The following is a 15931-nucleotide window of genomic DNA, read 5'->3' on the forward strand; positions in this document are numbered from 1 at the left end:
TTTTTTGGCAAAGAATTTCTAATATGGGAAGAAGTTCCACTCTCTCGTTACTTCCGGCTTCTGAACTGGTTGCAGTTCCACCAGAGTTCCATATAGGGGGCGCTCACAGGCCAGTGCAGAATGAATGGGACTCTATGGAGCTATATCCCTCAAAATCCACTTTTCTCAGGATATAATTTTTTGTCTAGTAATTTGAATGTTGCATTTGAAAGGAGAGGCTAAGAAAATACACACTGCTGGGTGTTAGATTTTTTTAAAGTGGCTTTTTTGTTCTAAAAAGCCTTTTAAAATGTCAATGACGTCATACACATATACGGCCAGAGATTCTGCTTTACGGTAAGCTCTGAGTCGCTTCCTTTTTTCTCTCGAGGCATCGACAACACAGCTGACAGGTTAGACTCTCCCTGTCAATACACGTGCTAGAAAGAGGTTTGCTAATGTTTTAAAGACCACGCCGAAATATTCACTCTGGCATTCTGGTTCTGCTTCGGATGCCGTCAAGCGGGATCTCCGATCGTAATCTGTCCTTCACTGACCAATCAGCATTCATTAGCAGAATGCTAGCGTGTTAAGGGCAACAACGACTCAACCTGTAACAAATCGAAAGGGCATAAGTACTCGTTCATTCAACTTTCGACCTATAATCCATGTTGAACTTGCAAAAACTACAATCAAATCTGAGATTTCTCAACAACAATCAGGCGAAAGAGACAAATTTAGCCGTCTAGCTCCATAGGGTCCCATTCATTTTGCACTGGACCGTGATCACCCCGAGTGGAACTCTGGTGGAACTGCAACCAAAGTAGGTACAATGGGGCTTAATAGGGAGTGGAACGGCTTTCCGTAGACGGGCTTTGTTTTTGGTCAAGATGAGCAAGAGGGGGAAATTGGAGGAGCATCTCGCTGCAGTCTGCGGGAAGCGGGGCTTGACATCAAGCCCCGCCCACATCCAAGTCAGTCATTTTTTTTTTACCTACGTCGTCTCCCCATACAGTCTATGGCTCGAACGGACCAAGACGGTAGCAAACCTCATATCCTCTTGTTTCACATTAGATGACAGAAACTGATGTAAGCTAAACACAAACGACATTTCATGCAACAACAGTGAACTGTAATTGGGTCCGTGTACTTTTTCGTTCATTTGATTTCCGACTTTGAAACGAAAAGAGTGGTTCGGAAATAACGTAAGACTGCTCCGGTGAAAGCCTTGTTTTCATGAGCTTCTGGGGCTAGCTGCTAGCTAGCTCGGAAGCTACATCTGATGGAAGGCAGGTTGCTAATTAGCCAATGCTAAAAAGTATGGAAGTATCCTACTAGTTTCCCCTGCTTTCTATCAATATTCCTCAGTATTTGTCTTTTGGTGTAGTTTGCTAACATGCTCGTAGACATGTAAATGAGCTGTTTGCGTGCTAGTTAAGTCAACGGTCAACACCTTTTATATTGTAACGTGAAAGCTCAGGCTGCGTTAGCTTCAGCTAAACCACAGCAGCAACTTGCACTGCTCCGTTAAAATGCAACTCGGATATAACGGTAATCATGTAGCGATTTTACTGTATCTAGACATCTGTATGTGTGTTCGACCTTTTGAAATACTTAGATTAGGTGTGTTACTGTGCAGGTAATATCCGAGGAGCGTTTTGCATGATTGTGAGTTCTCCTGAACCAGACTGAGAGACCATTTAAAGACTCAGGAACCCTTTGCAGGTGTTTTGGATTAATTAGCTGATTAGAGTGGGACACTTTGAGCCTAAAATATTGAACCTTTTCACAATATTCAAATTTTCTGAGGGTTTTCATAAACTGTAAGCCATAGTCATCAAAATGATAACAAATACAGGCTTGAAATATCTCGCTTTGCATGTAATAAGTCTATATAATTAGTTTTACCTTTTAAGTTGAATTACTGAAATAAATGAACTTTTGCACAATTTTCTAATTTTTCGAGTTTCACCTGTATGCTTCTGGTTCACCTGTTAATTGTTAAAGCAAAATCGCCCCTTTGTACATTTGGTTGTGACTGAATTCTTGCTGTTAATATGAAAGTCCATAACGAAACAACACACCATTCTACTTTTGAGGGCTAAATTAAATGAAATATGGCTCGTTTTCCGTTTGACCACATTGTCATCAATATTAACAAGGTTTAAAATGACCCATTTTTCAAATTTGGATATCATTTCAAAATCAGAAATCAGTAGTAACTACATGAAAACTTCACTGTTGCATGAAATATCGTTTGTTTAGCCTAAATCATCAGTTTCTATCTAACGTGAATCAAGAGGCTCTATCAGCTTCGCTACCAGGCTGTCTTTTTTTTTTTTTTTTTTGTCTTCAAAAAACTTTATTATTCAAGTACAGATCCATAAACACATTGAAAACATTAAATGCATACATACATACACGAAAAAGGGGCGCATTAAATTTACATTAAAGAGGTTGTAAGGCATTGTAAATGTTCAGAGTCCGGATGGCTTTCTTATTTGTCAGTCCTTTTTTAAGGTTTTAAAATATAATTTCATGTCATTTTTAAATTGGTGACTAGCCTATTCGGTTTTCTTTCAGATCATTTACATTTATAGATAAAAAATTTTCAAATAAAATTAAAAGATTCAAAATAAAAAACATGTCATTTATCCAAATAATTTTCTTCATAGTAAAAAAATTCTACCAGGCTGTCTTGGTCATGGATGTATTAAGAGAACGGTCTTGGTCCGTTAGAGCGTATGGGGAATGACGTAAGCAAAAAAAAAAAAGAAAAAAAAAGACTGACTTGGATGTGGGCGGGGCTTGATGTCAAGCCCCGCCTTCCCGCAGACTGCAGCGAGATGTACTTGGGAAATTGATCCGCTGCCTGTATTGAGAATGAGGAGGTGTCGTCACTACACAGCGCCCCGCCCCCAGAGATCCCCCAAGGGGGTAAGCCTTTCCTCGGACCGCGAACCTCCTATGGCGCCATTTTAATGCTACAAAGCGATCACCCCCCCCACCCCCCCGTTAGCATTCCATTGACTGCCATTCATTTTGGCGCCACTTTGACAGCGAATAACTTTACGTCTGAAGCGTTTAAAGACTCTATTTATCCATTGTTTATTTCTAAAGAAACACGACAATGTATAAAAGGCTCCATTACCTTGTACTTCACGTTATGGCTCCGTAGCAGACGTTTTTATAAAAATAGGCTAACGATTGTGTCATAACCACGCGACTTACTGTCTCATAGTAGAGGAATTACCGTATAGTACAGGAGAAGCGCGCAGGCAGTTTGGACTTACATTAGCTGTTTAAGTTTAATTACTAATGTTAACTAGCATTTTAGTTAGCAATAATTAGCCTGTGCCTATGTTATCTCCTTACATATACCTACGCTCTCCGTCTCTGCTAGATTGGGAATGATTGAGATTTCTCTTGGCACAGCTACCAGAAGACTTACAACTTTCAGACAGGTTGCTCACGTCACATTTACGTCGTCTCTCTCAGTTGGAGGCTGCGCAGTAACCCTAGCCATCACCAGAAAAGTGCTTCTAACGGCCTTCACTGGTCTCCGTCCAGAGCAACGGGATCTGTTGGTCCATTCTTATATACAGTCTATGGCTCAGACACCTAGCCAAATCGTGACGTATGTCCTCATTCTCAATACGAGAACGCGACTGTCTTTATAATCTATCTTTTTAATAAACGGTCTGTACACTTACAAAGTTCTCAATGCTTCGGTTAACATTTAGGCACCCTCATTATGCTACCGTTGAAGTGTGGATAGTGGATAATAGAGATTTGTTTTTACTTTCCCTGTGCCCCGAATACTAGCGTTGTAAGCTAATCAGCCGTCCGCGTTAGCTTGAAAACATGTCCCAGAGAGCGACAGAGTGGGTACACATCTGTTATTTAACCCCTAGGTTCGTTTTGCGCCGGAATTGTCTTTATTTTACGTTCAAATATATGCATTATGAACAAAGAACCATCATTATTTCCAAGCAATGCTGTGCAGTCTAAACTTTTAGGATACCGGGTATCGGATTTGCACAACGCTTCGGCGTACGGTGTTTCCCTCGCTCGAAAGCTTGACAGACCTCCCGCACCTAGTTACGGTTGCTAAGCCACGATTGGCCTGTGGCGGTTTTCAGGCGTGGCTTAGTGAAGGGTCAATTCCTTCTAGTCAATTTTCCAGTCTATGGGAAATTCACGTTTCTGAACTGTCCCAGGAAAGGATACTGCTACGGCCGGAAGTTACGCAAATCCCTTGTGTTGTCTTCCCCTCAACCATGAACTTCTTGTCCTTCTGGGGTCAAAATTGAAAATGTTTTCGGGCCTTTTTCTATGCTTTAGGCACTTTTTTAACATGTTTTTGTCACTTTTTTCAACGCTTTTTTAATACATAGTCAATACACCTAATTTATTTGACATTATACCTAATTTTTGAGTTAAAAAAAGCAATAATTATGATTTTTCTTTTTAATAGTTCAGATGATGTTGAGAGGATCACAGACTGGTATCAGTCAGTAAGTTGTAAGTTTAGTCAGGATACTGTTTTGAACATTTTTTTCAAATACTATAAAATTGTATTAAACACCCAAAACTCAATGAAAGTTAGTATTTCCTTTTCCTGGGAAGAATGTTGTGGTTCCATACGTCAAATGTACATCCATGCATCCATGTTATTATTTAATAATAAGCAATTTGGTTGAATATTTCTGATATAAAAAACTTTGAAAACTGGTCGAATTTGACTCGAGGACACAAGGGATAATATAATAATATCATTTTGATAATTTCACCCAGGAAACGCGTGTTCGTTCCTCAGGAGTGTTTTAATCCAAACCACGATCTTTTTCCTAAACTTAACTAGTCGTTCTGGTGCCTAACTTAACTGGCTGTATTCCTTCTAGCCACAGCCACAACCATAGACTGTAAATATGAATGTAAATATTTACAGTCTATGGCCACAACGCGAAATTTTCTTGCAGGGTGGTAGGGGAACAACCCGCCCTACTCTCCCTCTGAATGGCTAGTACTCGTTGCCTGCTCTGGTTGGGTTGGTTAGGTTTAGGCAAGAGGAGTGGGATTGGTTATGGTTAGAGTAAGAATGTCAGGGCGAGCCAATCAGGGATGAGTTCCCTAATGAATATTCATGAGTCACAACCGTCTTCCCAGGTACTTCCGCTTCTTTGAGGTTGGTAAACAATGGTTTGGTCCATTACCGCCACCAACTGGTATGGAGTGTGGAACACAAAATCTAGTATTTAGCCTAAAATATAAAAAAAAAAAAAAATAACATAATAATAAATAAAATAAATAACCAAAATAATATATTCTCAATCCCATTCTCAACATTAATTTGTCTCAGATACATAAAAAAAATACTCATTTATTGATTTCTTTTGTAGACCATCTATTAGATCAGTGATTCCAAACCAGGGGTAGACTGTGTATCCAGGGTGTACTTCTGCTGCTGCCAGGGAGTACATGAAAATATTGTGCAGCTCTACCAATTTATGAAAATTTAAATTGTAATTTGATTAAAAGAATATATGAGCTGTAACACATGAACACTAGATGTTGCAGTTATGTAAGAGTGCTTCGAAAACAGTTAGCAAGCCAGCACATACGTTTAAACAGGTAGGCTAGTTACCTAAAATAGGCCTTCTTCAATTTTATTTTATTTATAGTGTCAAATCTTCCTGATTCATACAGGCAGAAATTAAAACTTTTTAAACTTGTTGTGAGGACATCTAAGAAGTGGACCAGTGAAGCTGTTGTGGCTCTTCAGGCATGTGAGGACTGTACAGACTGGGATGTTTTCAGAATTGCTAACAACAGTCTGGATGAGTAAACAGAGGCTGTGACACACATCAGCTTCTGGGAGGACAGCCGTGTAGTAGAGCCGTAGAAGTATTCAGATCCTTCACTTAAGTAAAAGTACTAATACTACACTGTAAAAATACTCTTTTCATTTCATTTTCATTTTCTTATCATTGTTAAAGCGCTGACACACCAACCTGATTATCGGCCATCGGACAGTCTGGCGAGGTCGGTGACTCGAGTCTGTTCGGTGTGTTTTGTGCCGTCGTCAGCCGGAGGAGCCGTCGGCCATCATTTGGGCCGATTTGACTTGTTGAATCGGAAGGCGTGCAGTCAGACTCAAATGACCAATCTGATTGGTAGAGTGCTAACCCGGAAACGAGGAGCGGGATGAGCGTGACTAGAGTCTCTCAAAATCTGATGAAAATCTTTCAAACTGACCTTTGTCGATCTGAAATGAAGACAGATTCAGCAACTGCATGGCCTATTTCTCACTTAAAATGTTTTCAGAAACACGTTTCGGTGAACTATTTTAGTAAAACATGAGATTGTATTCTGAACAAGCCGCCATAACAGTCTGGCTTTAAATTTCCAGAGAAACCAGACCCACGTGACACGTTCGTCCAATCAGCTGCCGGTTTTCATTTTTGGGCGACAATACAGATTAGCACCGCCTGCTGTTATGGAGACGTATTACGTCTCGTCGCTTTGGTGTGTTCCGAGGCACTTTTTTGACCAACACGGGGAGACTGATCAGTCCAACTGCCTTTTCTGCCAAGGGTCGGCCATCTGGTTGGTGTGTCGGGCTTAAGCGCCTTGTTCTGTCTCACCTAATACCACTCACCGACCCACTCCTGGACCCCCTGTAGTTCGCCTATAGAGCCAACTGGTCTGTAGACTACGCAGTCACTGGCACCTTTTTTGGTCCAATTCAGGCACTAAGCATAACTTCCTAAAGAGACACAGCCTCAGTCATAGTTGCATCGTACCCTTAGTAATGAGAAATTTTCTGGCACCTCCTACAGAACGGGGTCACAACCAACTTGGGTTTGGATTGTCAAGTCATTTGATGGCATGTTGAACCGCCTTAAAATACTTTGGGGACATTATGTTGAGTAGTTCTGACCCATGAAAACACAAACTTCCTCTCTGATCTACACATAATGAGTTGATGACGAGGCCTTTTAGAATACCAATTTTCAGGTACTGAAAAACAATTTGATGTTTAAAGGAGCAAAAGTCACCGATTTAAATGCAACCATCCAAAAGTATGAAACCTGTGTTTTGTTTTGTACGAGTTTGCATACTTTATATTCAAACATACATATTCATAATTTCTTCATGCACTCTGGTTAATAATAGTCCCTTCTGTTTGGCTGTCTCATATTTTTAATTGAGTGTGGATCAACACATGGTCATATACATTTTCTGACATTTCTGTTTGCCTTTTTCTCTTGCTGGGATTACCTGATGGTCCCTCTGACATAGATATGTAATTCTTCAGCCTTCATGTTCAGCTGTACTGGCCATGCAGTTTGGTACTGTGGTGCCCGAAGCCATTAGACTCTGCAGAATGTGCTTTTGAAATGCATCGATCTGAACAGAGGAACAGAGGCAGTTGCTTTCTATTTACGCATATGATTCTCACATCGTCAAGAAACTGAGGGCTGGTGGTGTGAAAAATGTTAAATGTATAATTAGGTGACCACTTTTACCTATTTGGTCTACAGTGGTGGAATGTAACTAAATACATTTACTACTGTGAGTACTGTATGTAAGTACAAATTTGAGGTACTTGTACTTTACTTGAGTCTTTTCTTTTCATGCCACTTTCTACTTCGACTTTACTACATTTCAGGGAGAAATATTGTACTTTTTACTCCACTACATTAATCTGACAGCTTTAGTGACTTTAAAAGTTAAGATTTGGGCACACAAAATACACGTAGTTTATAAAATACAATGTTTTATTATAAATTAAAATACCCAAAAATGTAATGGCCTACAAGTCCAGCTGAAATGATTAGAGGATTAAACACTTGGTTGAATAACAGAACAGTTTTGATCTTTTAAAAGTTTTTAAAACGTGAGGACTTTTCTGCATTGAGTATTTTAACTTTTAATACTTTAAGTACATTTTCCTAATGATACAGAATGTAACATTTTCGATGCAGAACTTGCAGAGTATTTTTTACAGTGGTATTAGTACTTTTACTTAAGTAAAGGATCTGAATACTTCTTACTGTTGGCCTATACTCTGTAAGCTACAGCTGCATGATGGTGATTTCCATTATGGTTAGTGCTGTAGCAAAATCTCTTGAATGTTAAACTTAAAAACTGTCTGTCTTCTGTAGACTGAAGATAAATATGGTCAGAAGCTGTTACACAAGTTAATAAAGTGAACTTATTTGAGGTAAAGGTCCATGACAGTTGTCAATGCATTTTTATTTGAATAAAAAACTCAGTATTTAATACTGTTTTCCAATACCAAACTCCTGCAGATGTACCGTCCCACATCTTAATCTTAATCCATAATTTATTCATTTGAGTCACTTCTTAAGCACGAGTAAAATAATATAACAATCCATTTATTGTGCCAGAGGCTAGATTAGATTTTATTGGGATTCATCTTCTCCCCTGACATTATGCCAAGCAATCATCTCACTCATATTAAAAGTCAAAGGGTTCATTATTAGATGTGGACAGTAAAAAATTTTGGTAAATGAATTAGTCATCCATTATTTAATCATCAGAGCATCAACACTTTCATCATACATCTAGCTCAATTTATTATCCCCATACATAGAGCTTAGTCATCCCATACATTGCTTTCACTTTTCAGTAACATTGTACAAATAGTCATCATAATTATTTAGTAATATACAGCATTTAGCAGCACCTCCAAAAAATAAGGTATGCATGAACTGTAATTAAAGGGGCCCTGTGGAGTTCTTGTAAGCAAACAAAAGTTATGTTTATATTTCGGCACTAAGAGTATCATTAGGTCTAACAAATGTGTTGAGTACATTTTCTTCCTTATATAACACTTGCAAAGCAAATTTTTCTCAAGAGTTTGAACCCTGCAATGTTTGCATTCATGTTTTACTAGCAACCACCTGTTGTCGCATTGCAGTGTTTTTTATCTGTGCATGTGTGTCCTTGTGCATGTTCACTAATAAACATAAACGAGGGAGCCAGTCATTTAAAAACGCCTCCGTAGCCCTATAGAAGGCAAAAACTCCACAGGTACCTTTAAGTCATTACATCATTCTAGTCTTGCATAGCCAGACCATCCTCCACAGCGCTGCGGAGGATGGTCTGGCTAGTCCACACAGCATTCCGGGATGGGAGAAAGACGTGCTCTGGTTTATTGGCACGTCTTTAAACCAATCACAATCGTCTTGGGGTGGCGCTAAGCTCCGAACGGAGCATCGGCGCCTCTGTTTAGCCGCTAATAGGTGACTGTGAGCCGGCTACAGACACCGCCAGATGACAATCCTTTAAGGGGCCACGGTAGTTGAGTTTAGCCAGAAGAAGTGAGTCTCCTGCGGCAATGATAATTACATTTAGGCACCAAATTATGGTTAAAACACTCTCGAGAAACGAACAAGCATATCCTGGGTTAAGGTATTTTGTTGTCGCCGCGAAGTGAACTCCGATCTCCGGCTTGAAAGCACTGTGTTTTGTTGACACCATGTTCTGCTATTTCATTTTGGATTTTTTTTCCATTGAATATTGAAGTTCATAAACTATATGTGGCACTATATCCATGGTATTGAAAGGGGGGGTTTAATTCTTGCATGTTTTGTTTTGTTGTACATGATCAAAAAAACATCCCCCCCTCTCAGGGCTGTTCTCGGGTAAAAAATCAGCCATGGACTTTTGAGACCCAGACCAGCTCTCCACAATCAGCCGGACACCATCCATCCTTGCACTCCCCTTCAACACATGTACATACTGACCCCCCTCCCCAATACTGCCACTTAGCCTAGTGGTAAGTAAGATAGTATGATAGTGTACTAACTGACGCATGGCAAGATGGCTAAAGGTTGAGGATGGAGCATGGGTGTCAAGATGTCTTGTATAGTAAACAAGTGATAAGTCTGTGAGTTAAGCTAAAGCTGCATTTTGTACACAGTATGCAACTTGTGTCAGTGGAATGTGGATAAATCAGAAAGCTATAGTATTATGTTTGCATAACTAACATTAGCTTACTAACAGCTAACTTGTCCTCTCTGGTAGACAAAAGGTGCTAAAATAATAATTTGCCATGCTTAAATCTTGTGTTTTTAGCTAGCTAAAGGCACTTTGTGGAGTTGTTTTTCCCACCGGTGGGGGCTGGACTTAAATGCGCTCTGTCTCTATGGTAGAATGGAGGTCGGCCATAGAAGAATGTGATTGGCCATTGTTCAGATAAGTTACAAACCAGTGGGCCAATCATGTGATCTCTCTCCTTTCTGTGAGCCGGTCAGCCAAAGACCAACAACAAAAAAGCTTTCGACCAGCATGCAGCACATGCAGCCCACATAAATAGACCAGCCCACCAGGAAATCTCCGGTACTCCCTCTGGCCAATCCGTGCCTGCCCTCTGCTTTTTTTTACAAATCGCACCCTGGCGATGACGATAAAAAAACAATATATTGTGCAGCCCTAGTACAGATGTACAGATTTTAACCCCAACTACGTTCTTTTTCTAAACTTGACTATAGTTATGGTGCCTAAACCTAACCAAACTGTGATGCGTCACAATGTTTTGGGGGCTTTTCCCTTTATTCGATAGTGACAGTGGATAGACAGGAAAGGGGGAGAGAAAGAGAGGGGATGACACGCAGCAGAGGGCCACAGGTTGGATTCAAACCCAGACCGATGCAAAGGACTCAGCCTACATGGGGCGCACACTCTTACCGGGTGAGCTAGAGGCCACCCCATGTGTCACAATATTAACGACAAGTTTCAAACTGCGAGTGTTGCATTTAAAAGGGTAGGAATAAATGACCTATATTGTTGTGTGATGTGTGAATTTGTGCATCCAAATTAAGCATGAATTGAATTTCAGTTTTTCAGGGTTTTATATGGTGTGTTATAAAGCTATCTTCTTCTCACAGATCCAGAAGTTTTGATCAGTACATGGTATATCATTCCAGCTGTTCTCCATATCAAGGAACCTTATTTCTACACAGTCTTCCTCTCTGCCTTCAAAACCATTTGGCTCCCCAGGGGCCCAGTAGCTGAAACCAAAAAACCATACAAGTTGCATGTGATGGACAGGTTTAAGTAGTAAAATTAAAATGTTCCCTGTGATTCATTATAGATTGATTTATTCATCTAAAAGAACAATCAAAAAGAGGCTTTAAAGGTCCCATATTATGCTCATTTTCAGGTTCATACTTGTATTTTGTCGAAAAGAAGGACATCCAGCGGAATCTCCGGCGGCAACAGAGCAATCCCGGAAGTGGAACGTCATGGATATAGACTAGGTTGCTACTACAACATGTTTACATAATTTAACGTTCAAAAAAACACATATACAGTACCTGTATTCACCCTCTGTCTAAAACGCTTTGTTTTAGCGCCTGTCACTTTAATCCCTCCTCCTGAAAAAGCCCAGTCTGCTTTGATTGGTCAGCATTTCCGGGTCTTCCGCATCTACACTCACGGAGTCTCTGCACCATCATTGCAGCCGGGGAATGACGGGCACTGTAGCGGCAATTTCTATCAATATCTTTGGAATACTCTATGTGACATCACAACTATACGGAAGTCCTGACGCCTCGTTTAAAGGCACAGTTTTGTAGATTGAGCGTTTTGATACTTTCACAGTATTTATACAGCACCTTGACCTGCTTTACAATCCAAAAAGACATGAAAACCTCACTCTATACAATATAGGACCTTTAAGGCCTTTAGTTAGTTCAGCATTTATGTATTGTGAAAATAATATGTGTGAACCTTTGGGTCAGCGGAGTGTCATCCACCCATTTCCATGTCCCGTTGGTTACTTTGGGGATCAGTCCAATCCATGAGACCTTATTGAATTGTCTTGTGAAATCCTTGTTTGCAGAGAAAAACAGTAATCACTAATCAATGGAAATGGAACTGATTTGAATTCACCCCACACTAGGTGAACTCACATTCATTACATGTTTCACTGTTTTTTTTGTCTCTCTCAACAATACCGCTCATATAAACTCATTCACACATTAAGACACACACCTGCTCTTGTTTGCTGTTGATAATCACCAGGTCTGCTTCTTTCTGCAGACAGTCAGCTCTGCCCGCTTGCCAGGATGTCCGATTAGTAGAAAAGTAATAGAAACTGCTACGGAAATACACCCATCCTTTTTGGGAAAAGCGATCTGTTATGGATAGTCACAAATGGGAGCTTAATATCTCAGAAATTAACATATGTGATTACAATGAATTGACCAGTTTTTAAACGTGATTTTGAATTGATTCATTCAAATTGAATGCAAATGATGCATTCAATTTGGCACAAAATGCACTATAAGCTTCATCAAAGTAAAAAAGAACTGGATTGAAAAGGTCAGTGAATTTGAAGGTCCCATAATATACTAATTTTAGGTTCATACATGTTTACATACCTTAATATAAAAAAAACATTATTTTTCTCATACTGTCTGAATATACCTGTATTCCCCCTCTGTCTGAAACGTTCCCCCCTGAAAAAATCCATTCTGCTGTGATTGGTCAGCAGTTCCTTGCACCGCCATTTCAGCCAGGGAATGACTGTAACGGCACTGTAGCGGCACATTTTTACCTAATTAAAGTATAGTTGTGACATCAGCATGGAAGTCTGTGAGTTGTTGGGCATTGGGAAGGGGGTGGGTGGATCGATGGGAAAATGGGGAGGGGAAATGTTTTTGAAAAACAGTCAATTGTACAGACTTTAAACTTGTTCCTATGCTGTTGTTGCACCAATAAAAACTATTTATAAAAAAAAGAACACTAAAGAAGTCCTGACGGCTCGTTTAAAGGCGCAGTTTCTGAATATGGGCTGTGTGCATTTCTCTGTGGATTGAGCATTTATAATAATAATAATAATAATAATAAAAAGTCACCAAAGTTCACTAATGTATCTGCTTAATACACATATTACTCCTGTACAATCAAATACAACTGTTCTACTCTAAAGTCTACTTTTATGACGCCTGTGTTCCATTTTTAAACTGTCATAGAGGTGCTCATTATTGGTATGATGAGTTTCATCCTCATACTTACCAAAGGTAATGAGTTCTCTCCTCAGATCACCAGTCAGGTTTGTGCAACAGTGCGCTATGTCCGGTGTCTTACTGTAAAAGCTGTCTGAAAGAGCAGAAACACTTCATTGAAAAATCATATGTCAAGAATTACATCACATTTTGTCCACGTGCACTTGTAGCAATTTGGTGTTTAACACATGGGCAGGAGGAGATTGGAGAACCAACCGGTGAAGCAAGTCTGTATAGTATGTCATTTAATGTTTACTGGACTATAAGCATGTATACAGATGGAAAATTGTGACTTGGGCAAAGTAACGGGAAAGTCCCGTCACTTTCTTACTTTATCTGAAAGTAATAAGTTTGCTTTCTGGCGTAATTATGCCATGCGATCGTTCCTGATTTTAAACTTTCCCAAACTTGTGTAACTGAGTATTACTGAGGCGTTGCTATGTTATCATTCATCAAGTGATCTAAACACTGATGAATTTAAATTTTAATAAATAGAAACCTGTCAGAGAGAAAGTGTCATATCTTGTATTATTCAACCAGATTTTCTTAAAATGTTAAAAGATAAAAGATTAAGCACATTTTAAAAAAAAGTCTAGGGAAACACAGAGCAAAAGTAGAGACCCTGAAATACGATTGTTCCCCCCTCCCCATCCATTGGATCAGAGTACTGTCACATGGCTGCCTGTTCTGCCAATATTCCCAGCCCTTGTCACATGACCAATAATTGTTTCCATGACGACTATCCAAAATTCTGATACCATGGAACCAGCACTGGAATTGTTTTTTTTCTTTTTAAAGTGGCAGACTGAGCTTATAGAAATGTGTATTGTATTTGGATATACTATTTGTTTGAAATATAAACAAGTTAAATTAAAAATGACTCTTTTATTTAGAATTACATTTTGTTGATCTATCCTTTCCAATTTGTCCTTCATTTCTAAGCAGATTTTCTTTGCCCCTCTGTCTGAACAGACAGAGTTGAAAAAATACTCACAGAGACGCAGCGAAACGTTGAGAGCAGCTTGTAGGATACACAGCAGTCCAAAGCTCACAGCAACCACTCTGTACAGTTTTCCACCTGTGTGCAAAAATCAGACAGAAACATGCACATAAAATAAGTTATCGGGATAACTTTGCTCTGTTGGCATTTTCGGAGGACTGTATGTGGGTCAGTGACCTGTATCTGGGTTTATGAAATTTGAGGATGTGTGCAGACCAACTCCGGAAAGCATTATTTATAGTCAAAGTGAACCATGTCATTTAAACAGAATAAAACAAGAAATGTGAATGACCTTCAGTGTAAATTACTTAATACACTGACTTCACATAAAAGCAGATCAATAATATTTTCACATGTGAACTAACAAATTGTAAAAAGGAAAGGTGATCGAGTCTCAATTTATAAATACCTGGGTTTTTTCCTAGAAGACAAGCTATCTTTTTAAAGCTATAGTGCGTAGTTTCTGTCGCCCCCATGAGGAATTCTAAGTTATGACAACAAAACTGTTGGCGCATCCACATGATACAAGCCTTCTGTGATCGCTCACCACCCCCACCCCTCCTCCACGCAGTTGCTAGTAGCCAAGGAGGACACGGAGGATTAAAAAAACATGATGGACTCTTCAGAAGAGGTCATTATCTTCACTTGGGTTTCTGCGCGTGAAAGTCGCCGGATGACATTAGTTTCTGAACATAGCCATATGGAGAAATATAGAGAGAGTTGTGTGGAGCTGATAGCCTTAATTAGCTTTGTAGCAACTCATTTGGCAATGGCTTGAATGTAGAGCTGGACGATACTGAAAAAATTGTGACCAAATACATCGTTGTCTATATTATGGCGATATTGTAGGGTTGACTATTGGTGCCTTCACAAAATATTAACACAATGAGAGTTTTGATAAATAATCACCAATAATGTAGATACAATGACTAAGTGGGTAAAGGCAAACAATAAAAAGCTAAAACAGTCTGGTAAGTTCAGAAAATTACATCACTTGTTGTAATACAGCCTTTAAAACCAGGAAAAGACAACGATATTACAATATCCATAATTTAAGACGATATCTAGTCTCATATATCGATGTCTATATAATATCAATATATTGCCCAGACCTACTTGAATGTAACGGACGTTAATTAATATCAAAAAGTTATGCACTAAAGCTTTAACATCATATTGAGTGTCTTAGAAAAAAACTCGGTTGAGGTTAGGTTTCTTTTATCAAAAGGAACACACTAATCAAGCAGCGTTTTTAAGGCTGTTGCTTGTTCTTTTATGTAAAACTCTTTGAGCAACCTTGTAAAAAAGATTCTACATCTCAGTCTGATTATTCCTGGTAAAATAAAGGTTAAACAAACAAACAAATATGGAGAAATGTATTCTTCCGTGGCTTTTTTTACACTTCTTCTTGAAACTCTAAAATATACATTTGAAATTAAAATGTGTATCCATATTGCTTTTATGGTAAAAGTTAAAATGTCTCACCAGACCCTGCAGCAGTCGCTCCCCCGTCTTGGCCAACACTCCTGGCCGATGGTTCGGGTAGATTTACATAGTCAGTTATCTCTGATTGCTCTCGATGGACAAACCTCGCCATGTTTTACCAACTGACTGAACAGTGACAATTGTGATAGTGAGTCCCCAGTTTTTCTCAGAAGGACACTGATGTGTAATCCACTTCTTCTTTTTGTCTCTTTGCCAACAAAGCAACACGTTTCTTCTTCTTCCTCTTCCTCATTTTCCTCTGACTGAGACAACTTCATTTTGAAATATTCTCTAGTCTTTCCCATTTGAAACAAGTGATTTTTTACAATTCTTATTCTTGTTATGAATTATGAATGAACATCTACAGATTAACTGAGCAGAACAATCCTTTCATCCTTTGTTTCTTCAATGTTTGATTTTT

General features: G+C 39.2%; 1 protein-coding gene across 2 annotated transcripts; it reads right to left on the bottom strand.

The window, feature by feature from the left end:
• Nucleotides 1–10631: 10631 nt before the first annotated feature.
• Nucleotides 10632–15931, bottom strand: LOC116039689 (CD209 antigen-like protein A). 2 transcript variants are annotated; one of them, XM_031284659.2, is made up of 6 exons: nt 15511–15928; nt 14020–14103; nt 13036–13119; nt 12010–12152; nt 11746–11846; nt 10634–11024 (listed from the first exon to the last, which is right to left on the bottom strand). In XM_031284659.2, exons 1-6 carry the CDS (start codon nt 15620–15622, stop codon nt 10877–10879), a joined length of 672 nt encoding a protein of 223 aa, XP_031140519.1. In that variant the 5' UTR covers nt 15623–15928; the 3' UTR covers nt 10634–10876. The 2 variants fall into 2 exon arrangements, with proteins under 2 accessions (XP_031140520.1, XP_031140519.1); XM_031284660.2 differs by lacking the exon at nt 11746–11846 and having other exon boundaries at nt 10632–11024; nt 15511–15931.

This window comes from Sander lucioperca, chromosome 4, assembly GCF_008315115.2.
Source record: "Sander lucioperca isolate FBNREF2018 chromosome 4, SLUC_FBN_1.2, whole genome shotgun sequence".
NCBI classification, from domain to species: domain Eukaryota; kingdom Metazoa; phylum Chordata; class Actinopteri; order Perciformes; family Percidae; genus Sander; species Sander lucioperca.